At 30.4% G+C, this 26,512-nt stretch overlaps 1 protein-coding gene across 2 annotated transcripts; it reads left to right on the forward strand.

The window, feature by feature from the left end:
• Positions 1–303: 303 nt before the first annotated feature.
• On the forward strand, positions 304–25,292 carry LOC129220155 (pleckstrin homology domain-containing family B member 2-like). Of its 2 annotated transcripts, none has more exons than XM_054854508.1 (8): positions 304–359; positions 1,306–1,423; positions 7,358–7,503; positions 10,328–10,437; positions 12,737–12,776; positions 12,872–12,947; positions 18,146–18,223; positions 23,426–25,292. In XM_054854508.1, the coding sequence occupies exons 2-8, from the start codon at positions 1,378–1,380 to the stop codon at positions 23,563–23,565; spliced, it is 636 nt and encodes a 211-aa protein (XP_054710483.1). In that variant the 5' UTR covers positions 304–359; positions 1,306–1,377; the 3' UTR covers positions 23,566–25,292. The 2 variants fall into 2 exon arrangements, with proteins under 2 accessions (XP_054710483.1, XP_054710484.1); XM_054854509.1 differs by having other exon boundaries at positions 7,364–7,503.
• The last annotated feature ends 1,220 nt before the right edge of the window (positions 25,293–26,512 follow it).

Consider the following 26,512-nt stretch of genomic DNA (forward strand, 5'->3'; position numbering starts at 1 on the left):
TTTTATTTACATAATCTTTGAAACAAATCTACAAAACACAGATGGTTATCGGGAGGGATTAACCATCAAACCCATCTACGCACAGATGTTCTCTCTCATGCATGGAGAGGAGCATAATTTTGTAGCCGGCTCAAAGATCATTTACAGGAGCACATCATGATGTTTCTGCACCAAAGAGAACAAGGTATCTCAGGCAATTAACAACTTTGAAAGTTTTATTTCTTTGTTTTGAGAAATTATAAGGCATTTCAAAAATTTTAAAGGATAAACATTTTGGTTTTATCTGTATTTCACATAACAGAATGGCATCACTACTGAAATGTAAAAAGAAAATAGTCTGAATTTCGCTTAATTTAAAGGTAAATTTATTAAAATAATTTGCAGTTTATTGAATCTTTTGTAAACTTAGATGAGTCGCGAACTTGACTCTGGTTAAAAGAATTAATTCTTGAATCCTAATCGATAAATTATGACGATCAGTAAGGTACTAACGACACTTGCAGTTTATTTTCATGAGAATATCAAGCATATTTATAAGTGAATTATGTGCATTCTGTTGCTTGCAAAATGTGTTTTCACCAGAAGTTTCCTTAGCTATCGAATTTCTTTGTTTTTCCCCTTTTCTTTTTTAGCTTTAAAGAAGAGTTTTTTAGCACTTGGATGAAAATTAAAACTATTATTTGTTGTTATAAAATCGTATTGAGGAATAGCGTTTATTGGAAGAACAACAATTCTGGATCAGAAAAGTAGTTAAGCCAAAGTCAAGCTTTGTTCTCTTCGTAAACTTTCTGTAAAGATTTAAATTTTTTAGATCAAAACTAGATGCCAACAAATACATAAATAGGGCATAAAGTTACATACAGTAAATAATAGACAGTAATCGATGTTTTGATAGTGTTAAAATGTTTTTTCTTGGACTCGATTGATTTCCCCTTTGAATTTAACCCAAAACCTACCTCCATTGCACTTTTATCTTGTGTTACAATATAATTTCACATGGACTTTTGAGCAATGTCTTGTTTTCATGACCTTAATGCAATTTATTTTGTTTATTGAAAAAGCCTCTGTGTAGAATTTTTAAAATACATTTTTTTTTTTGGTTAGCAACATTTAAATTGCATGTATTTTTTACTGATAACTGAATTATCATTATCTTTTTCAAAAAATTATGCCCAGCAAGTACAATTTATGAATCATCATGAATTTGACATGCATAAAACTTTGCGTTTATAGATACATTTTATAAAGTTTTGCACTAATTTTTAACTTGTAATAGTAGGTAATACCTGATTTTAAATATTTTAGGATACAGCTTGTTGATATTAGCTCCTCAGTTTTGGAAGTGTTTCTGCATAATATTCTATTGATGACCTCATCATGGATAATTCTGTTATTGCAAAAAGTGGTTGGCTTTACCGCCAAAGTGAGTTATTAAATTTTTATTCAATTTTCCTGTGCTCAGTAAAAGTGCATTTGAGTTTTCAATGAGTGAGTTAAAATTGAGAAGTTGAGAATTTTGTTTTGTATTTCAAGATAATATAAGAGAAATTGCTAATTGTTACCTGAAAGTGAAACAAATTATTCTTAAATGCAGTGATATTTTATTTCTTAAAAAATCATAACCTTTTTCTTTAGCGTGTTTGTTAATACAGTCAAATTTGTCAATAAGGAGCCCTCAACTGATGACTTGAGAGATTGCTATAGCCGAGAGTGTTAACTATAAAAATTTATTTATTTGCAAATATTTTCCATAGTATACAAGGGTGATTGTGTTCCAGTATTTTACCGGATTTCCGGTATTTTCATCTTGAGTTCCAGTATTTACATCTTCGAAAATACTGGAACTCCTATATTTTCAGAAAAACCCACTTTTGTAAAATTTAGGGCGATGTTTAATGAAACGCCAAAAGTTCAAATTGAAGACGTTTTGTTTGGTATAAAGCAAGGTAGGAAGAGAAAAGTGATAAGAGCTTGACTCCTTTGTTCTTTATGGCAGTTGGAGGAATTTATCATATGCAAATATATTCTTTATTTTATATTCTGGTTTATGATCTTTATCTGTGTGCGTTCTGTTGTTATTGAACTAATTCTAATTATGCTTTATCGTGATTAATATGCTCCTCGTAAATATAAATTAGTTTGTTTAATTAAATTTTACTTGTTAAATCTTACTTTTCATTTCGCTACTTTTTTTGTTTGATAAATTTATTCATTTGAACTTTGCATGTTCTCATTTAAAAAATGAGGTATCTGGATAAATCTGAAGATATTGGCTCCATTGATGCAGGAAGGAAGAACAATTTTAATTGGGAATGGTAAACAGGGTAGATTCCTACAATGAAAAGATGGAAATATGGTGTAAAAAAATGATAAGGCTGGATTTTTTTTTTTTTTTTCTTGCAACAAGTTCTTTACATATGCTAAAGATGGTATGAAGGCATTATTGCAACATTTTTCTACAAATACTTATAAAAGAATGTGTGAATCATTAAAAAATGCTGCTATATTAGGCTTTAGTGTATAAGTAAATGAATGTAATTAATGGTTAAGGATTCAGATACAAAGGAGGAAAATAAAACATTCTTTGAAAAATTTTAAGAAATGAGAAAAATTAAAAGAATTTAATTCCCTCCATGCACATGGACGTATTAAGTTTAATTAAAACTTTGAGTTTTAGCCCTAACAAATAGTTATGTATATAAATTATTTATATACATAATATAATGTGTACACATAATGTGTACTATATATGCCCATCAAAACATTTTTCTTTGGAAAAAAAGTTCAGGTATTTTTTCATGGAGTCACAATCACCCCTGAGTATAGAAAAAAGATGTTTCCGGGTGTAAGATTTTGAATTTTATATGCATTTTGCCATTTATTAATTTATTTATTTTATTTTTGTCAACTATTGCAAACAAATCCGCAACATGTTACTCTATGGTTTTAGTTACAAAAAAAAAAAATATTTACACTAATATTGACACTGATATTTGCATTTTAAGCAGAAATTAAATGTCCCGGACTAATAAAAATACTGCAGCTGTTAAAACAAGAAAAGCTCATTTAGAATATGCTGCTCAGTTTTGGTCTCCTTATCTCAAGAAAGATATTTCTTCATTGGAAAGGGTTACTAGACTAGTAAGGGGACTTTCGGATTAAAACTATGATAACAGACTTAATAGGCTTAATATGTATAGCGAGGAGCAAAGGAGAGTCAAAGGGGACATGATTCATTTGTTTAAATTTAACAAAATGAAAGATGTTAATGGTTAAATTTTTGCACAGAAAGCATCACGAGGGGTATTGTTTTAAGCTATTCAAATCTCAGACTAACCTGGAAATTAAAAAAAATTACTTCTTTAGTAGGGTCGTGGGCACATGGAACAGTTTATCAGAAGAAGCGGTATTTAGCAACTGGATGGATAGCTTTAAGAGGGCCACTGATCTTGATTGGGGACTTATAAACTGACTAGGACCAGCCTAGCTGGTCATCAGATTTGTATATGTTCTAAGTCAACATTTCTGTCAAATAAAACTTGTTTAAAGTAAGTCCACTTTTTAGATCAAGTTCATTTACAAATGATATGATGCCTTTCTCACTTTTTTCACCAGATGATGAGAAGCTTGAAATTGTAAATATTTTTGGATATAGCCATTCTCTAGCATTTGGTGATCATTTCAAGGGACTAAAACTGCATTAATGATACGCTCAAAAACTAAGGGAATGTATGAAATTCATGACCCCTTAATTATTTCCAACACTAGAAAGTCGCCTGTCATGGTATGATGAGTGAAAATTGTTTCTATATTTGAATGAGCAATTGCCTGTTTAAGCAATTGTCAATTCGCATCTCCAGATCTTAAATCGAGGCCTTCGAGATAGGAAGGCCATCCAACTAGCAAATGACGTCATCGTTAGTCGATCCACAATGATATTGGGAAGTGAGCACTTCGATTAGTATTTTGGTTTAATTAAACTATTTGGTTTATTTATTATTGTCTTCTACTATTTTAGTAGCATTAAAACTTCTACTTTTTCATTAGAAAACATAAAAAGGAACCAATAATCATTCATTAAAAAAAAAAAACTGAGCTTAATTCATAGTATTTCATATAAAAACATTTATAAGTCTTACAAAGTATTCAAATAACTGAACACGATTTTATTTTACAATCTTGTGAAAACGAAGTGATAAATAAACAGTTTTATTTTTCATTTGAATTTTTTTTTAACATTAATCACATTTTAACTACTCGTATATTGTATTGAAACATTAAGTCTTAAGAAGTATTCAAATAAATAGATGAACTTTCATTACATCAAAACAAAAAATAATTTTACCATTGTCTTTGATTAGGAATAAAATGAAATTTTAAAATATAAATAAACATTTTTACTAAAGTAAACGGGAAATATAACTGCAATACGTTTCAAAGACATAACATCAAATTAAAATACATAATACCACATTATTAATGTTAACTTAGCTTAGCAAATTTATACTTTTAAAAAGACATGAATGTTTGGGTGCCATCCCCCAAAGTAAACGGTGCCCTACCTCCTTCAATTATGAAAACTTCAAGAAAAATACCCCATAAACATCTCCCCCATCTCCCTTAAAATTTCAAGGGCACAGTTATTTATAACTATAGCCGTTGAAAAGCTATCATTACTATGAGACTAAGATTCCACCCCCCCCCCCCTAAGGTGGGCACTCTCGAAAAATTACACAGGAATTCAACTTTAAAAACGTTAAATAAAGAATGAATTATACAAGATCATGAATACTGTATGTTGTACATCAAAAAAATGTATTCAATATCAAAGCAGCCTTTTTTTTTTGGAATTTGGCTACTTTTCCATTTTTAGCTTTTTCTGATACTAATGATTCTTGTCTGTGGGGGGGGGGGGCTTTAATAGTTCATCATTTTAGGCTTTTGAAAAATTATTTTAAAGAGCATTAATTGAGGACAAAAAAAAAAAAAAAAAGTAACCTTTTTCAAAAAACTTCATATATGTTAAATTTAGATCAACATTTTTCTGAGTAGGCTCTTTTAGGAATTCAGTGTGACATTTTTGTGACAGGGGGAAGGGAAAGGATAACAAGAAGTGTGACATCACGCGTTGTTTATAACAATATGCTCATGTTGAACAGCACTACATGTAACAAGGAGGGAGGGGGGGGGGGGATTTGTTCAAAATTTTGCAACATCCTTTATGGACAGCCCCTTAATTCAATTTATATTACAGTTTCAGAGTTCCTGAAAGCTTATTAACAGAAAACCCAAGGAGTTCAAAATTATATAGTTCAAGATATTTTGCCTTTTTTAAGCATAACAAACATTCATAGAGCATTTGGCAAAAACACGTTGTGTATCCACTGCTCAAAAGTAATCTTTTGCAAGCTCAGAAATCATGACTACCGTTAACTCAACCACAATTTGTACATAAATATCTTAAAACTTAAAGACAAAAGTGCAAAAAAAACATGCGCACAGAACCAGCTTGTTTGAATAACATTGCAGGGGCATAGTTGGGGGAAAATGTTTGAGTATCGAACCCATGACCTCCGGCGTTCGAAGCTAATCTTCTTACCTCAGAACTACGGAAGCCCATCAAGGAATGTTTTTTGATCAAAATAACACATGCTAGCGTATGAAACAATTTAATCGAAACCGAAAATATAAGATTAGTTCAGTTAAAAGCCTGTTTCAATAAACTTGTTTACATATTAACTGAATATCAACACCAAGTTACGTTGCTTCTGATAGCAACAAGTATATTCGCAGAAAATTTTGACATATGTATATTGTCAGCTTGGAAAATCTATTTCGAATAAATGCATGTACAAAGTTGAAAAAATAAAGAAATAAAAAGTTGCAAGTTAACCGTTTCAAATATTAAAGCAGTATGCTGAAATTACAAATTACAGACAAAGATATCAGAAAGGAAACTGACAATTGTTTGTGTAATGGAGAAGAAGTTAAGTAACCTTAACTGCATGAATTCTAATGGATAAAATGTTAATTTATTTATCTGAGAAAAGTACTTACCTCCGAACTTTAAAATTTATTCCATGAGGCGCCCGATTTTTTTCTTCGCATGCAGGTTGTTTGGTAGCGCAAATCGCTGACTCACTCAGCAGACACTCAGACACTTACAAGAGTTATTATATATATATATTTTTAATTGCCTCTACATTCCGGTACGTTTAAAGGATGAGATAAATCCAACAGTATTGTGTTCACAAGAATGTGCATCCGAAGTTACATATTTCCTATTTCATCTATTTCAGCCAGAGCAAGCAGCACTATGTAACTGCATTGTAAACTGCACTGCTTTCAAAGTTTCGCGCCAAGTTCATAGATCGACGCCTGGTGGCGTAACGAAGCGGGGGGGGGGGGGGGGGAGAGGAGTTGTCTGGTCTGTTATCACGTGGGTCTCGCTTAAATACCCTACCTTGCTGTGATTTATCATACTACCAAAAAGGGTAAAACATTCCATTCCACATGTTTTCTTTGGTGTAAATTACAGGCTTCAGACAGTTTGTGGTGTAATGTAATTTCAGAACAATAGAAAAGAAAGCTTCCTACAAACACTATGATAAATTCTGTCATTCACTAATCTTCAAAGCAAATTATAAGTTACAGCATTTGTTTGTTTTACCTTTTTCATCTGCCATTAGACAGTGGTTGCAGTGCCCGTTATAGTTTATTGGAGTTGCGAATTGTTTTGGTTCCTTTGTTTTCCTAAAATGACAGTCTTACCTCTTACCAGTAAAACTGTTTAAGTTGCTGGATTGAGTTCAGCCTTGTCACAGTAAAGCTTTTCCATGCATGTCAAACATTACCAAACATATTATCAAATTATCATGCCGTGGCGCGAGTTTCATTGTTGAAACACACAGGCTACTTTATCATCGGCTATTATTTATATGAAGATATCTCAAGCACAGGGAAAGAAACTAAAGTTCAGTTTTTTTGGTTTAAGAGGAAGTCACTACTAGCTCTAAGTATTGATAACATGAACATAATCCTGAGTATTATCATTTATTCCGTGGTATATGTGGGTTTGATAGAGTAAAAATTTAATTTAAAATAATTGGAGAATTTTTTTTGAATTTAAGTACTTATATTTTTTAAAACTTGCAATTTTACTTTGGATGTCACTCCCTGGACAGCAGACATCCAGGACAGACCCCCCCCTCCTCCTGTAGGGAGGCCACTGAGTATAAGAGTAGTTACAACAGGAATTAAAAAACAAAATAAATAAATCAATAAATTAAAATTTAGATGAAATACATGTTTTGTGTGCATTAAATTATTTTTGATACTGAAAATACTTTGTTTCCAGCTACAGTTCTAAAAAAGTGGCAAAAAAACTGGGTCGAGTTATATAGAGATGGCCATTTGAAATATTATGAAACTGAATGTAGTCCTAATGCAGAAGACACAATATTTATGCCAACGGAATGTTTGGCTATAAAAGCTGGTTTGCAAGTAAGTTTATTATTTATTGTTTGTAATAGTTCACTGATTTTTTTTATTGTTGCTATGATAGTAGTAGAAATAATTGCAAAAGTTACTTTTTAAAGCTTCTTTTGTAGCAATTATCGCCTGTTATTTCAACAAATTTCAATTTGGGTATAGAATGTAAGATTAATGATCTTATAAAACATAAAATAATTGACTTAAAATAACTTAAAACAAAAAAAATGTTCATTCGAACATTACTAACTTATCCATGTGTAAATTGAATGGATTTGTATTAAAATGATTTTACAAAACAGTCATTACAAACTTAATTACTTGTAATGATTTTCTGTTCTAGTACATTTTCCAAAACATGTAAAAAAAATTAAAGTTTTTTTTTCTCAGTTTTACGTTTATAAGTTATAATTTTATTATTCTTTGATTGTATGAACTTCTCTCCTTTATTCCCAAAAACCCTTTGTGCTGTCAAAGGTATTGAATACAAATCAGTTTTTTCCCTCCTGATCAAATATTTAAGATGCTTTGTATGTTCTGTATGACATAGATCTTTCAATGGATGCAAAAATCTTCTATAGCTAAGAAGCGTTTCATACAGACCCTCTTTTTGTCTTTTACTTGATGAAAATAATTGTTAATAGGCTAAAATATTTCTAAACCTTTAAGAATTCTACTTCCTTTACTTATCAATATTTTCATGTAAAAGGTTTTAATATAACTCAATGTTCTTGAAATTTGCCTATTTGTTACTAAAGCTGATTAAAATATTTGCTGCATTGAACTTCAAAAGAGAATTTTTAGCAAAAATTGAGCCTGCTACTGAAGTTGTTTGAGTTCATACTCCAAGCAAGGAATAAATGTTGTTATACAAATACAAATGTGACACACAGCGACAGGACCTTGGCCCAGCTAGGCTGGTCCTAGTCAATTTATTAGTCCCCAATTAAGATCAATCGTCCTCTTAAAGCTATCCATCCCCTTGCTCATTACCACCTCTTACGGTAAGCTGTTCCAAGTGCCCACAACCCTACTAAAGTAGTAGTTATTCCTTATTTTTAGGTTAACCTGAGATTTGAATAGCTTAAAACAATGACCCCTCGTCCTGCTTTCAGTGCAAAAATTTAACCGTTAACATCTTTCATTATGTTAAATTTAAACAACTGAATCAAGTCCCCTCTGACTCTCCTTTGCTCCAGGCTATACATATTAAGCCCTTTAAGTCTGGCATCATAATCTGACCAAAACTGCACAGCGTACTCTAAATGGAGTCTTACTAAACTCCTATATAAAGGCAGAAGATCATATCCAGTAGAAAATACTTAGCTTGTATGTCCTTGAAGAGAGAAAATCTTTAATGTAGGACCACAAGTAAAACTATGCATCTTGTTGAAATAAGTACAAAAGTTTAAATTTGATTTATTTATTAATTTTCAATTACTAAGATGTAATGCCGTGAAACCAATGGAATCCAGTTAACAATATTATGCAGTGCTGCTGTAGTTGAGGCGGAATGCAGGGAATGCTTTCCCCCAAAATACTTAGTTTTTTTTTTGGAAAAATAATGCAAATGTAATGTAAATTGGTTTCAAATTACCTTGTGTTTTGGTTTGTCCATCCAACTACCAAGATGCATTCCCTAAATATGTTTTCCCAACAACATTGAGAAATATTCCAACAGTAACCTATGAGATAATTACATAAGTTTTATATAGTACACAAAAAATAAATGAAATTGATGCCCATTGTCTTCCCATAATTTAGCCAATAGGTAGGTTATATCTTTAGAAATGATTTTTTCCCCCCTAGAGAAATTGAAGGCGCATCGTTTGAGCTTTATGTGAAAGTTACAAATTATACTATAATTGTGTGGTATTTCAGTTTAAATGCTAAAAAAACAGAAAAATTTATGCTATCTATGTAAGAAAAAGTTTTTAATCTACTTGCTTAAAGGGGACAAAGTGTTACCAGATTTGTACAATTTTTGTTTTTTCCTGAATCTATAACGGAACTGAAAGAACAAAAAATCTAATTTTGAGGACTTTTTTTTCAGTTCTTTTGTACAAAAAGTCCCATGTGCACTAATGGTTAGAGCCGCTTTGCTAGACTTGATATGAAAACCACCCTTTTTTCTTTTAGAAAAGATGGAGAATTAATCTCTCTTGAAATTACCATAAACTCCCAATTATTGGTGCTTGAATTATTCCACATTTTTTTCTTTAAACGGTCATTAATTCTTTTTTATATTCATGACCATGTTACTGTTCATTTTTAACTTCTACATTTATTTTTTACACTCAACATTAGTATATGCAATGTATCAATGTATGTGGGAGTGTTACTTATATTTTTAGCTATTTTGAGTATCATTTTTGACCTAGTATTTGGATTATCTGCAGTATCCACTTATCAGCGATTAGCAAATCACGCTGTTCTGCGAATAATCAGAAGTCTACTGTATGTGTAGAGGAATGCTATTTTTAAAATCAATATTGCTCACATAAGTATAGTTATTTAATTTTTGTCTTTTTTGTGAACTTAGTACAAAATTTTGTAATTGTCTATGTCTATTTGCTGAAATGAATACGGGAAGTTTTCCAAGGTGAAGGTGAGTATAGAAATAAAAATGTAGACTATAGTGAGGAGGCACATCTCTTCAGTATTGCATAATTTATAAGAATTCCTTGGTGTCCCAGTAGCATATTCCATGTAAAAAAGTGATTATGGGAAAGTGTACACATTATGACACCTTATTAAGTTTTCTTTAAGCATTAAGTAAAAATGTTTTTATGAATGTATAAAATGTGCCTAATGATTGATAATATGTTTCTTGTAGGTAGAAGCAGTTCAACCCCCTGATGGTTACGGAATTCATAACTTGTTATCCATTATTACATCTACAGGAAAAACATGGATATTTTGTGGTGAATCCTCCGATGATATGAGGTGCAATTTTTATACCTATTAGTTTGTTATATTTAATGCATTTAGTAATCAATATGGAAACCACTGACACTGAAAAGGTATCTTATAAATGACCACTTATTATCACCTTGTTTTCTTTTCAAGTAATTTGAAATTAGACACTGAAGTACTGTTACAACTTTTATAAAAAATAATTATTCTTATGTTTAATCATGCTTCATTTGCTATAATCTGGCAAAATTTGGCATATATTCCATTCCCAGTGGCAGAAACGCCGCAACACGGCAACATCGTCGCGAACAACAAAACCCTATCGCGGACAGTTCTGTCTGCGCTAAAAAAAAAAAAGTTGTCCGCAAAAAAGAAAAAAAAAGGTTGTCTGCCGAGAAAAAAAGGAAGGAAAAAAAAAGTTGTTTGCAACTGTGGGACAGACATTTATTTGCATGAACTGCTGACGCTGGGAGAGAATGATAGCACACGTGATTCGTTCGCTCGTCGCCGGTGGCATGTATAACCCAAAACAAAATGATCTTTTTCAAATTGTTTACTGAAAAAGGAAATCAAAATAACACATATTTCTGTGTGTAAAAAAAAAAAAAAAGTAAGCACATTTCTTTGATGCAATCGATAAATAACTATTCGGTGAATATGTCAGTGATATTAATAATATTCATCATGCAGACCTGTTAAATGGTAATTCTAAAATTATTTTACTTGAATGAACGTTTTTTTACCGTTTTTATACTTTTAATACTTTCATTTGAAAAATGCAATCTGATAGCATCCGATATGAGAATCAAACTTTTACTCTTTTTTTTAAAGCTACCTTCGCTTTATATGGAGGCAAATAAATGAAAAGTCTATTAAAACCACCATTTCAAGATTTTAAAACAGAACTCCGTTTTTGTTTATGAGTCAAAAATTTAAATGCTGAATAGATGGTTTAATTTTAGTTCTGCTGCAACTATGTCGATAGATATTAATGATATGTTTATCTTGGCTTCTCTATGGCTTCTAAAATGCAACTCTAAAATAATTTTTTAAAAATTAATTCTTTTATGAGCTGTTTTTATACTTTTGGAGACTTCACTTTGCGAATTGCAATCTCTTTGCATTCGCTTTGAGAATCGGATTTTTCAAATTTTTAATGTTTAGTACGCTTTGTTAACAGTTAAACAAATTCTTTTTTTTTATTTTTATTGAAATCACAAAATTTAGATGTTTTTAACAAAATTCTGAGATTTTTAAGAGTTTCAAATGAGTTAAATGCTCAACCAATGCTTGATTGTTTTTTTTCAATTATCAAACAGAAATTAATATGACAATGGAAAAAAAAAATCACACAAACACCCATTTTGAAATTTCATTTTACTCCGTCCTCCTCCCATGAAAAATTATTTGCTTTTTCACAAAATAAATTGATTTTTCACAAAAAAAGTGGACCCTTTGAAAAAATCCTGGACAGACTCCTGTTTAATAGCCAGCACATGTTTGTAAATTCCAGGTGCCAACCAAGGACAGGGGAGCAGGGGATCATCAGATTGCACCATTAAAACTTTTAGGAGGAGGTAATTTGAGAATGATTTTGGGCTTAGTTTGGGGAGGGGGGGGGGCACTTCCTGCCTATTTCAAAACAATTATTTAAAAAAAAGACTTGTTTATTTTATTTTTTTTTATTGAAACCACGCTTAAAATTTTGCAGACAGATAATGAAGTTCTAAAAGCTTGTTGCAGACACTTACAAAACTTTTTGCCACTGGGATTCCATTAATTTTTGCTTAAAAATTACTTTACTTCTTGAAACTTTACCTGTTTGTTGACATTGCCTATCATACACCATTTTACGTTGTGTGAGTGGGATTGGCCAGAAATTTAAAGATATCACCAAGTTGACACTATTTTTGGTGACTTATTTTCGTCTCCAAGTTTGGCAAGAAATTGTCAAATAGGGACCAAGCTTGGTGACATTTCGAACGTTACATGTAAATAGTATATCTCTTACTTATAAATGTAACTTCATAGATAGCCCCTTTCCTCTAGAAGTAGAATATTCTTTAGTTGAAAATACTAGAAAGTACATGAATGGAAAATGCTAGAATGCTTGTTTATTCCTAACATAATGGGAGCAAGCTTTCTTAGTTTAGTGGGAGTATGGAATTCCTCTGAATTTTAGTAAAAGTAGACTATTTACATAACAAAGATTAATAAATATTGCTAATTATACTGCTTATATTAAATATTAAGGATTATTTCTTAAAATTATCCAATTTTGGTGGCTTAAAATGAATAGTTTTTTTAAAAAATACTTGTATTTTCACAGGGCTTGGCAGTTGGCTTTAGAGCAAGCCCGACTATTTGGTGTAAGTTTTTAGTTTTTTTATAAACTATTTTAAATCTTGTTAATCTTTATTTTGAAAGCTGTTTTTTCTTTTTTCATACTTTTAATCATTTTTAGATGCATCCCCAGATGTCTGCACAAGCTCCTCAATATATGGCAGCTTATAATCCTGGCTTTCTCTCTGCATATGGTGGTAAGTCTTGAATTTTCAATTCCATTCTTGATAGCAGTTTAGTTAATTGTTATCATGGCAACTTATGTTAAAAAAAGGGGGGATGAAATTTGTCAAAGCTATTATATTTTTCCACCTGGACAGTTAGCGTTTTTATTTGTGTCCAAATACAGTCAACTCTCAAGAACTTGAAGTCCCAAAGGACCAGCTAAAATATTCGAGTTATTGGTAGTTTGAGTTATGGGAAGTTTCCACAACAGTCTCATAGGTTTGAGACTCAATAAAAACTTTGAGATAAAGGAATATTCGAGTAATAAGCTTCAAGTTATCAAGATCCAACTGTATTTTGAATTTTAAGATTTGAAAAGTTTAAAAATATCATCCTTGGTGTTGCCGTTAGTGGGTAAATTTAGCCATCATCAACTTCCATTTTAATGCATGTAAATAACTGGGGCCATGTATAGTTGTGCCACAGAGAGATGATGGATGAAGTAGAAATGGATACAAAACACTTCATTTTGTAAGTAGTAAGGTTAATGAGAATGCTCAAGCGATAAAAACTTTACTGCTTGCTTGTTCTCACTAATTATAGATATTACAAAATGAAGTCTTCTGTTTCTGCTTCCAGTTCATCTACCATCTCTCTGGCACATCTATGTCCCCTAGCTCTCTATTCCTCAAACTATACATATTAACATTTTTCATTTTGCAATGTTCCATAAATTTTTTGTTTTATTTTATTTGTTAAAATTAGAAAACAGATGAGTGAAACAACAGATTTTTTGTAACTTAGGTGATGCAAACTCATTGAACTGTAACACTAAATAAAATATGAATATCCGCTCTCTGCCATCTACCTTTTTCCAAAAAGTTAATACTTTGATTGGGATATCAAACAAAAGGTTGTTTGTACATCAGATTTTCATTCAAAGGTTCATTATGTATTTTTAAATCTGCAATATAACCCAAAAGTAACATTGTTCTTTTGTAATCTTTGTTTCTATGAAAATTAACATTTCTTTTAATAATTCTATATTTATCATAATGAGCAAAGCATGTCAAAGAAAGGAGAGGGGGTGTTTGAGTTTAATATTATTTTTAATTGTCTAAAAATTTCCCTTCTTTCTCTTTTTATGTTTTCTCTCTTTGTTTTACTGTTTTAAAAATCTGGTTTGTTACAAAACTTTGAAAATAAGCTAGTTTATAGATTGCTTTCATTTCTTGATACTAATGGAAAGCATGGTTTTCTGATAGATTCTGAGGTAGAATTTATTTTCATTTACATTGCAAAATTATTACTTCCGCAATTCCACAGGAAACTGATTGACATTTTTAAAGCAAATCGATACGTATTTTGTAACATTCAACGCAAAATATTTGTTGTGCAGGGCAACAATCTTTTGCCCTGGAATATTGTATTTTTTAAGCTGAATTTAATGTTATATTTTAATTCCCGAAATATTTCTCTTAATCATTCAAAATGTAATTTGATATTCCATTGAGCTCAGCCTAAAAAATACAATATTCCACGGGTAAAGATTGCTTTTACAATGTATATTTTGCATTGAATATGACAAGAAATGTATTGTTTTGCTTCAAAAGTATCAGTTAGTTACCCGTAGAATTGCCCACTCAGCAATCGCCCCAGAAACTTGATGTGTCTTGCTCTTGAAAGAATTTTAATTATTCTTTGATAAGATAGTGTTTAACTTCCAGAATGTACAACTTCTAATACTATGAATTGGAAAGAAAAAATGGAGAGATTTAAAATGTTGAGTAAGTTGCATGATCATGTTGTATGTGGCAAAACCTTGGGGCATATGAAAGTATATTCATTTTGCATGTTTTAATTTTCTGCATGTTTCCAGTGCCTGTTACTTACTTTTAATATTTGCCTGCTAAAGTCCCCCCCCCCCCCCCGAAATACAACTGTATCAGTTTTTTTGGATGATGTTGGAATATTATTGTTTTATAATGGGGTTGTTTCCTTTAGTCAAAAGTAGTACTTTTTGTCACTGAAATTGATAGAATAAAGCAAAAATAAAATAACATGAACCCAGAAAATACTTTCATTTTCCCAACAGTTTTTTTTTTAAATTAATTTTTTAAAATGTCCTATTCTTCAAACAAGGCATGGTCTTTATGACGTCACAAATGATGCACTATGGCGCATCTTTCTACCGCATTTCTACCTTATGATAATCAAGAAGCGAATTACAATTGCGCTCTACACTTGCTATCAACCATATCGTTGCCAATACACGTGAGGCAAAGATGCGAATTGAATATTTTGGACCATGAATGGCAACACTGAATGGCATTTCATCATTTGTGATGTCATCGGCAGAAGCGTTAAACGATGAAAGAGCACCGATTTAAGAATTTTTTTTAAATATTAAACTTTAAGAAATTGTTTTAAAAATGGTCAAATTCTATGTTTTTAAGCATGCTCTTTCAGAAAAGAATACTTTTAAAATTTTGGAAATGACCCCATTGTCTTTATTTTTTTGAAACTTTTTAAATTATAATGTTTGCAGAACTGTTTTCAAGGCTAATCCGAACTTGCATTGATGTTCATAATTCTTTCATCTCCATGGTAACTATATACTGTAGGTTCTAGAACAAACATAATCCTAGGATTGAAATCTTTTTAAAAGGGCGCTCCTTTTCATAAATGTATCTGAAAAGTCAAAAGCATGCTTTCTGATGAGAAAAGGAAAGATGGACGAGTCATCAAGCTTTCAGTCACTATCTTCACTTTTTTCTGAAAATACCTTCTTTTTCTCTCCTAAAATTAGTGGCTGTATTTGATCAAATGAACTGAAAACGCAAAACGAATTTCCTAAAATTTTTGTTAAAATATTTATTTTTTTATGCTAAAAATTTTCGACATAAAACAAGGCTTGAAGAATCAAACTTGTTAAATGATTGATTTTCAGTTCATTAAAATTAGGTGTAATTTTGTTTAGTATTAAATATTTGGGCATGCCAAACAGAAGAAGGAAGAATATAGTGTTGATTTTCTTACACTGTTTGAACAAACTTAATTAAAAGTTTAGCGAGAAATAAGCTGTTGAGGGTTTTTTTTTTCTTCCAGAATTTTGTACAAATGTCAGAATATTACATCCCCCCATCATTTTAAGGTGTTTAATTTTATCACCTTTATTTAAAATTGATTCTCCGAATTAAAATACTATATAGTTTAAAATTGGGGGTGCAATTGTATCGTTATATCTCGGTTAATTGTAGCATTAACAATAATTTCACGATTTGTAGATCACAGGAAACCAATGAGCAACCAAATAGATATTTTTCTACAACGTGAAATAAGAGTATCATTTCAAACACTTTTGCTACCACTCAACAACTTGCATGACTAGAGACTATTTAAAGAACCATTTTGTGAAAGTGGCATGTTGTACCATATTACCCCGCATCAGCCAGCTTGCTGACAATTCAGGGCTCACCAGGTTTTCAATTGCCTGGTCCTTTTTTGCATGGCAAAAACATATGATTCGAAAAATATATTAAATTTAATGCAATAAATAAATTTTTTGCATAAAAATGTAATGTGAGTTCCGTATAACACTTATTAATATTAATAAAAAATTTCATTTTTCTAAAATATTAATTACCAATACTCTTTTTTTGTTATTCTTATTTAAAAAAAACAAATTTATTAAAAAAAATTTTAGAAAATATTATTAAATGGAGCATATATTTTGAGCCCTAAAATTAAAGATTTTGCAATTACTTAAAAATTTTTAATTTTTGCTGTTCAATGAATAAAAATTAAATTTACCTCTCTAAGAGGAATTCAAAATAATTTATAAAATAAATTATAAAGGAATCATAATTACTATAATTGTTTCTGAGTCTATCATATTTTTTCATTGGCATAGAACTAAAATTATAGCAAATGACCTACATTAATTACAATGACATATTTATTTTATCTCACCTCTTGTTTAAATGTTTCTGTTCTTGACCAAATAAATAAATTTTTTAGTTTTGGAAAAAATCTTTTAATAAGTAATTACTCACTTTCTTTATCAGTGAAACCGGACACTTTCGTTACAACCATTATTCACATCTATAGTGTTATTTATCGTCAGTTCCTTTAATGAACTATGTAAAGTATTGCTACTTTTTTCACTTGAGATTACACTGAACAAAGGATTTCTCAATAATTGAACTGATTTGAAACTTTTGCAATGTAAGTCTTACCTATTGTGTAATTTGAGTATATGATGCAAATCTACGATATAGTAAACTTGCTTTCTGTGTTTACTAACCACTTATTTTTCTCATTGATTTTTACCCTTTCTCAACGGCGCCCATATAGGGGGCAAGGGGGGCTCGAGCCTCCCCTCAGAAATTAGAACTTTCTTGCTTTTAGTACTTTTTTCTTTGCAAAAATATAAAATTATTTCTTCTCTAGCCATTAATGAATACATAATTAAAAATGTCAAATTTTAATGACTCTAATCTGTCCTGAAATTTGCCTTCATGGGGAAAATATCCTGCTAAACCAGAGTTAAAATTTCTGAGCCCCCCCCCCCCTACAATTTCGCATATGGGTGCCCATGCCCTTTCTTATTTTGATTTGTGACTGGAACTGTGCCGGAAATTTACTTTGTTTTATTTGTTGCTAAATATACCCCTAATTATATGGCAGGCCTGAAAATTTCAATTTCTCGGCATGCTGGTCAGACTCACTTATTTCTAGCATGCCAGCTAACGCAGGATAATATGGTGCAAAAAAGGCATTCGGTTTTTAAGAGTCCAGAAAGAGCACCTGAACAAAGGGACAAATTGACATGTCAAAAGCAATTGCAATAAATAGAGATAACATTATAGTGTGTGAATCACTCGCAATATCAACAAACTACATCAGTACATGTAATCATTTGTACTTGTGAAAAAGTCAGAATCATGTTGTAAAACCACTCTTAAATATTAATTTTTAAGGGGAGTATGAGCCCTGGTGGATTGAGCACCTATGCAGTACCATTTTAAATCAAGTTTTTAGGAATCACCAGGCAAAATCAAGTTTGCTTATTTATGTTCAATTAGATGCCTGTGTGGATTTTTTTTTTTAAATATGCATGTTCATTTTAGTGCCCCTAACATATCAACATTATCATGCATTTCTATAGATGTCTCTCGTGTTGTGGAAAAAAATGTTGGTAATAATGTTGTTTTTTTTTTGCTTTTAGGTGATTCATCACTGCCATATATGCCACAGTTTGCATACCCTCCACCAGCTTACTATGGTTATCCTGGTTTGCAATACAGTAATATATTTTCTTTATTCAATTTCTGCTACTTATTGTAATTTCTTTTATTTGCAATTTTACTGTCACTGATGTTTATTACATTGCTTTTGATTCATTCTTGGAAAACAAAGGTTCCTTGAAAAGTTAGTCCCGGAAGATAATCATATGTGTGCTCAACAAATAGCTTAGTTATGTCTTTGTTATATAATCAGAGGTGCAGCCTGAGGAGGGTGGTTAAACAGTTAAACCTCTTTCTTAGAGCCAATGTTTTTGAACCACATTGTCAATCTTAGTATGGTGGTTATGTTCAGTTACACATGTAAGAACTTCCTGGGGGAAAAAAAAATACTCCCATTAAAAAAAAAAAAAAAAAGTCAAATTGAAATATTTCCACATCGTTAGTATGGAACCCAAAATATTTTTTCTCAAATCGCTCAAAACCTCTGTTTTACAGATACTGCTTTACCTTCCCACGGCAGAGTATCTTTAATGACTAAAGAATGCATCAGAAAATTGGTGAAATGCTAACACTTATAAATCTTGGGTGAAAAATGATTTAAAATGTTGAAGATCCCATAAATGTGAAATTCTTTCTGTATATCAGTTCTCAAATCCATAAGCAACTTTATTTAGGTTCATACCGTATTATCCGGCATTCCACAAAATTCAGGGTCACCAGATTTTCAATAACACTTGCCTGGTCCTTTCTGGCATGCCGGAAAAATCAAGGTTAGGGAAAAAGTTAATAATATAAAAAATATATGTTCAGCTTAAAAATTAATATAAGTTTTATACATATCTTAGTAGTATAAAAAAAAGTTTTTTTTTTTTTTTTGAAAAAAATATTTAATAACAATGTCATTTGTTACTTAAACAAGAAAAATATTGTTTAATAACGAATAATTTTATAAAAATTAAATTAAAACTAAGCAAACATTTAGGCAGTAAGTTACCGCCCCAAAGCCAGTGCTAAAGAATTTACCATGGCTATTCAAAAAATAAAAATTAAACTTACATCTCTAAAATGAACCTAAAATCATTAATTAAAAAAAAATATATGAACAAATTGCAGTAACAACAATTGCTTCTGAATTGATTACTTTATTGGCATACTAGCGGTACCTGCACGGCTTTGCCCATAGTAGAAAAGTAAAAGGTCGTTTGGTTTGCCTGTATATTTACAAATAATAAATGATGAATTTCTTGCCCATTTGCTCACATATGTTTGTTCTGCGTTACGATAACTTGGAAATATACTCGTTCACGTTATGATAATTTCCTCAGTAAAATTTTCTTAAAATTGGAATAGAAAAAGAACAAAATTGAATTTTCAAAAAATCGCTTCAAGGTGCTCACTCCTATGCTATGAACTGATTCTGTGCCTAATTTCATGAAAATCGGCCGAACGGTCTCGGCACTATGCGCGTAATAGACATCCAGAGACACAGACTTTCAGCTTTATTATTTATAAAGATAATGAAATCCGTTAATAATGACTTACCATAAACAACAAGCACATATTTATGCAGTACACATTTTTTGGAAAGAAGGCTACTTTCTGGATTTATTCATTTAATTTTTAATTTTTTTCCTTACAATGGTTTGCTTTTTGATTGGAACTGAATGAGGAAAGTTACTTTTGTTTTGTTGCAAAATAAACCTCGTTCCTTTTGCTATCAGGCATGCCGGAAAATTCGAATTTCCCGGCATGCTGGTCAACCTCTCTTTTTCTGGCATGCTGGTTAATGCAGAGTAATACGGTATATTGATTCACTTATGAGTAGAAGATGAGTTTGATTGTTTCAGACAATTATGTGATAAACCAAGAGGTGGCCGCCATCTTTCTCTTGGTTTGTAAAGTTGATGGAAACATTCATTCTAATAAACTTCGTATGTTCGCAGAATATTCTAAACAAAAGGGATTGGATTAAATTTTTGAGATTCTATTTCCAAAACCTTACATAGCATATAAGTGCATTTCCACTGAGATAAATTTCAGATGAACTTATATCAAAATTTTCAAGAAGAAATTCTAGATGAGGTTTAAAGATAATTAGTTTTGATAAAATAAATGACAATGATCAAAGATTAAGACTCTTTGGTATAAATACTGTTGAATCACAATTCATAAATTTTAGCAATTATATTAAGGATAATTTAGTTTAAACTTACCTTTGTCCGTGGCTACTGTTTGAAACTATTAAAATGTTTACTTATTCTTTGGAAGAACATTCAACCTTTTTCTTTTTTTTTCATGCAACTCCCCCCCCCCCCCCACCTCCCTTGCTTATGTATCACAAACTTTATAAAATCACAGAAAACAGAGAAGTGATGTTTTGTCAGAGTCCTATTTTTCCAGATTATCAAGAAAACTAGTGCTGTTTTGGATGACTTCCTTCTTAAGAAATTAGCTCTTGGAATATAGTTGTTCCTGAGATTTGTTGTCACCTCTGGCTAGAATAATAGGGCTACTGTTATATGTATACATATATTAAAAAAAAGTTTTTGTCAATAACTTCTGTTATTGATAAAGATTGTTGGAAAAATCAGGTCTTCATATGCTCCAGGAAAAACCTGGAATTGTCATGGAAAATGAGATAGTCAAAAGTGTCGGCAAAAAGTCAGGGAATTTTCCAAATATGCCACAAAAAATTTAATTTCCCAATTTTTCCCTAGGGAATTTTGTTCTATGAGATCTAATCTTCATTTTTATCGATGTTTCTCAAAATTTTTTTAAAAATTTTGAGGCAAGATGACGCTGGCAATAAAAAAGATGGCAACCCAAAAAAAAAAACTTCCCCTGCTGCCATTTTTGACCCTCAATTGTTCCCAAGAAAAAAATTCCAGGGTGAACAGGAATTATGCAAACTCAACAGGAAAGAAGATAATTTACTGCTTCAAAAGCACCTGAAGATGGGAGGGCCGATTGGGGAAAAGCATTTTTTTATCAAGGGCGCTCATAAGTGGGGGCTCCACCCCCCCCCCCTTAGAAATGAGAACTTCCTTGCTTTTAGTGCTTTTTTCTTTGCAAAAATGTATAAAAATTTATTTTCCAGCCATTAATGAATAAGTTATAAAAAATATCAAATTTTATTATCTCTAATATGTACTAAAATCTGTTTCCACGGGGAAAATATTCTGCTAAACCATAGGGAAAATTTTTGAGCTCCCCTTAAAATTTTGCATATGGGCGCCCTTGTTTTTGATTGGAAAGTAATTTTTTCAGCTACGTGTGAAACATAGTCGCAATTTTTGGTCATTCAGAAGATGGAAGTAGACACACGATCCTAAAATGACTGTTTCCAAAAACAAAGCAGAATTGGATGCGTTTTTTAATTGCAAACTAATGAAAATAGCACAAAATAATGGTCTGAAAATTGTTTTATTATTATTTATTTATTTTTTTTTTCTTTTCTTTTTTTGAGAAATGAAAAATTTTGTTCTTAAAACTTAAATTTTATCCTCATTGCCTTGGACGCAAATGTGATGAAAACTTTTCAACTGAATTGTAGTTTCATGAAGATTTATAAATTTTTGTCTTCATGCGACAAATTCAAAAAATTATTTCTTATTTTTGGGCATAGCCACCATATTTGGTCATTCCCAAGATGGAAATACACAAGACTTTTTAAGTGCCCAAGTTCCCGAAAAAGGCATTGGATGTTAATTGCAATGCAAGCTATTAAAAACACAAAATGTGCCTTTTTTTCTGGATAATTTAATTATTTTCTGGAAAAATGCAAAATTTAATCTTCAGAATATTTTGTCGTTCTAATTGGTTTTAAACGCCTTTGTGCAAAAAAAAAAACGACTATATTGTTTTAATTGTAGTTTTTTAAGGATTATCAATTATTTATAACCACTTTTATGCTACAAATTCAAAATCTACGTATTGTCTTAAATTTTTCACTTAGTCGCCATATTTGGTTGTTTGTACGATGGAAGTAGACGTAAACTTCCAAAAACAGAATTTGATATTTATATCAATGTCAACTATTGAAAATTCCATAATATGTGCAAAAAGTTATTAATTTTTGAGACTTGACTATTACTTTCTGGAAAAGAAAAACTGAAATTTTAATGTAAGCATCCTTTAATATGCAAAAGGGAAAAAAAAGAGTATTGGCATTGGCCTATGATCGACGGATGTTGATTTTTGTTATTATGCATCATATGGTATACTGATCGATGCAACAAGTTAATCATATTTATACTGACATTTAACTTTGCATTTTGCTCAATATGTTTTGTGTTATATACTAATAAGAAAATAAAAAGTATTGTAAACCAAAAGCAGATTCTAAAGGATTGCTGCGCGACTACAGAAAACGCTATACTATTATGCATGACAGCTGACATCAAAGAAACGTTAAAATAACTTCAAAATACTCTGTTTCAACAAGTAGTAAACGAATTAAAACTATTTTGAACAAAATGTTTAAAAAAAAATTTTTTTTAGAGAGAAAAAAAAATCCAAGGTTTTTTTTTAATATTTTTTTTAAATCTAAGGGTAGAAGTTTCAGTTCTTCCGCACTTTAACAATTTTAATTATTTTGAAAATATTGCTATTTAAACTTAAATTTTGAATGAAGCTAGTAACCTGGAATTTTCTTAAAAACAACCTGGAAAAGTCATGTAATTTTTTTTAACCACAAGTGTATGAACCCTGGAAGATTGATGGAATCAGAAAATGTGAGACTACAGCCAGAATCTGACACATAGATATCTTGGGAAATATGTTGAATAACTGCTATAAATGCAGATAATTAAAAATATTTAAAAATATTCAAATTTTCAAGACAATCAGGTTTTATACAAATAGTAATGGAGTTTACAATAAACAAATCCTTCGGTCATTTTTATCTCCAATGTACCTCCCCCAAAACTTTGCAAGATTCTAATTTTCAAAAACGTGCAAGCTTTTCTCTTATATTTTTCTCGATAATAAAGGTGAAAGTACGCAACCTCCATGTTAAAAATGGTAAGTTTACAAGGTTGTATTTATTTATTTTAAATGATTTTCTTTCTAGCTACCAGTATCAAACCACAACTTACTGTCCAGGTTTTTTTTTTCTCTCTTTTAAAGTAATGATATAGGAGATTGAAACTAATAGAGAAGTGTAATAAAAAAATTTTGACAGAGGCTGTGTACCTTCACCAAAGTTTACTTGCATACCCGTTTTGGTTTTCCTACTTAGAATTAATGATGTTTCTCTGTAGTGTCTACAGCTCCAGGACAAGCTGCTTTAGTTTACCAGCCTGAAAGGTACATTCGACCAGATGGTTCAGATGTTGGCCTTGGCATGTTGGGGAGCCCAGCAGTTGGCCCTCTCTCTTGGGGTCCATTATTGTGGTGGTGAACTCTAAAATGCTTGTACTAAGCTACCATGATTTATTATTTCATTTTATTTTGTTGCTTATGTTGTGAGTGAATTTTTTCTAGTCCAAAATTCTTCATTGTTTGTTCCAAAAAAGAAAAAAAAGTTATTTAATTGAAAATATGTGTGTGTATGGTTTTGTTAGAATGGAATTAGATATAATTTCATTCTAAAAGTAGTAAAAAATGTGTCTAATTCATGAACTTTAATATATGTAGAAATATTGGAACATAATCAGCTATTTAATGTATACATTAAAACATGCTCTGCTCACATTCTAAGAATATCATTAGAAAGAGAGAAAGAAAATGGATTTGTTACCTTTTATTCATTGAAATCAAATACTTCAAAAGCCAAAAACATATTTAAATGCCTGCAAGGAAAAAAAAAACTTTGCTCTGTTAGCCTAACAATTCAAAAAATAAATACAAAAGTAAAACTTTCGATTAAAGCAAATTTCAATATAATTTATGTTAACATGTCTATAATTTTATCTAGAAATTACTGCTCGATAAGGCCTCTTATGTTTTCATTTTGCTAAAAATGCAATGATGAAAATTGATGAGCCTAACCTATTTTGTTCTTACTGCAACAACTTTGTAAATTTTTCAGAATCATGTAACTTAAAAATATTTTTTCTATGAACAATACAATACTGAATATTTGAATATTATTGCATGTAAGTAAATGTAAAGTTAATTTTCAATGTTTCTCTACAAATACTCAATTTGTTTAAAAAATCCGTCTCATTTACAGCTTAGAACAGCTTTTACCTATGTTATCATTATTTTCATTAATATTGGTTTTACTACTCTCCCTGAGATTAATAGCTATGACAATTATATTTGAAATGTACCAGCATAATTATTTTTTTTCTTAAATTATTGTTTTAAGGTTTGTATTTTTAACATACATGTTTAAAGTTTTCTTAATGTATCATCCTTTATCTAAAATAAAACTATACAGCTACTTCAGAAATAGAATGGCTGAAGTAGTTTAAAACTAATAACTTAGTTTTTAAATTTTGTATATTTAATTTTAATTGTGTTCTCCAAGTAGGTGTTGCATGTTCAATAAAAATGTTGATTTTATTTTCCATTAATATATATACTCAATCAAACTCCAGTGATTTATATTGAAAACTGAAACTAAATCAAGTATATCAAAAGACAAATTATTATTATTTTAGTAAAGAAATTTGTCGATTAAAAAGGTTACAATATGTAGGAATTTACAACAAGAAAAAAATACTTGACAGTTAAAGTTAATCCACAGTTAAATCATGAAATGAAATTTGAATTTCTTTTTTGTCATAGCTTTTCGTCCATGAATTAAACTGAAACAAACTAGACTAGATTTTATATGTTTCATAAATTATATATTTAATACTTTCTGTGTGAGTGTTATTTATTGCTTTTGTGAAATTTTTATTGGATGTTTTTATGCATAGTTTTTATGTAATGTTTTTATCTGTATTGTCCACTGCTGATGAATAGAAAGCTTTTGTTACTAAATTCTATAGCGGAGGACAAAGAGTGTAAATAGAATTGTGTATAAATAGATGTTCTAAATGTATCTATATGTAATTCACATAACATATGTGAAGTTATCTGAATTGTAAATTTTAATTTGTAGCTAGTAGAAGAAATTTAGCTATGAAGTCTTATATGCAATATGTTCATTATTTCACATTAAAAAAATTTTGCTTACTCTATAAAAAGTTTCTAATGTTTCATTCTGTATTAAAATGAAATTAAATCAATACAAACAAACAACGTTAATGAAACACAGATATTGCGTACACATGTTTTGGCACCATTAGGAAACTCTTTTTCCATGCAGTTTACAAGCTCAACTACTCTTCTAACCAAAAGCAATTATTGAAGTTCCATAATGTTAATTCCTACAGAGTTTCTATATCACTTACTTATTAATACTTAACATTCTTACATTATGAAAATTATTTCCAGTAAATGAATTTTCTTTTTTTTTTTTTTTTTGAAAAGTACATAATAAAATCACTAATATTATATGAATACTTCATGAGGAATAAATCCGTAATTTTTGAAAAGAGAAAAGCTTCTTCTCAGTCAGGTCTGTTAAAGATGAAGGAAAGGTCTTTTCTCAGGTGACTTTTCACCCAAAAGCTCACACTTTGCATTGAAAAAGGTGTTCCTTGTAACACCAAACACGTGTCTGCAGTAATTTGCAATTTTTGTGCATTAAAACATTGGTAATTCATTCAACTAATTACCTTCTTTACTGTTAATATTTTTCAGATTGAAAATTTCTTAAAACTTACCTTACATATTAAAAAAAATACTCGAGGACCCCACAGACGTTGTTCAAACTTTGTAAATTGAAAAGTCTCAATAACCTATCAAGTGTTTGATCATTTTGTTGAAAAAAAAAAGTAAAAAGAAAATGTTTTAAATACTTGGTCTATCTAATACTCACTGCACAGTTGTTATTAACTATTTTTTTCTTACGTACTTAAAATATCTTCATATATTGTATGGTTTGTTCCTTCAGCCACACTCAAAGGATAAAAATAATCCTCAGATTTTTAGTGTGAAAAACTAACTGCCCAGTACATATAGAACAAATGGGAAATCCCGCTGCATCGTCCCCCTACATGAAAAAGAAATTGTCTATCATAAAAGCAATCATTAAAAACAGATAAAGGAAAAAAAGTTCTTTAAATAAGCGAAAATCACTCTAATATATTAAGATGTAGAAAAAAAATCAATTTTCGAAGAAAGCTTATCTATTTTAGGCCTCTTGCTCTACACCTAAATATTTTTTTAATTTGGATAAATACAGTAGCCCCTCATTATATTGCGCCTCGATATATCGCTCATTTCTTCTGTCCCTGAAATAAAATATTAAAACCTAAATAAATATTAAAAAAACCTTGCCTTAATCTTGA

This window comes from Uloborus diversus, chromosome 4 (assembly GCF_026930045.1).
Source record: "Uloborus diversus isolate 005 chromosome 4, Udiv.v.3.1, whole genome shotgun sequence".
In the NCBI taxonomy this organism is placed as follows: domain Eukaryota; kingdom Metazoa; phylum Arthropoda; class Arachnida; order Araneae; family Uloboridae; genus Uloborus; species Uloborus diversus.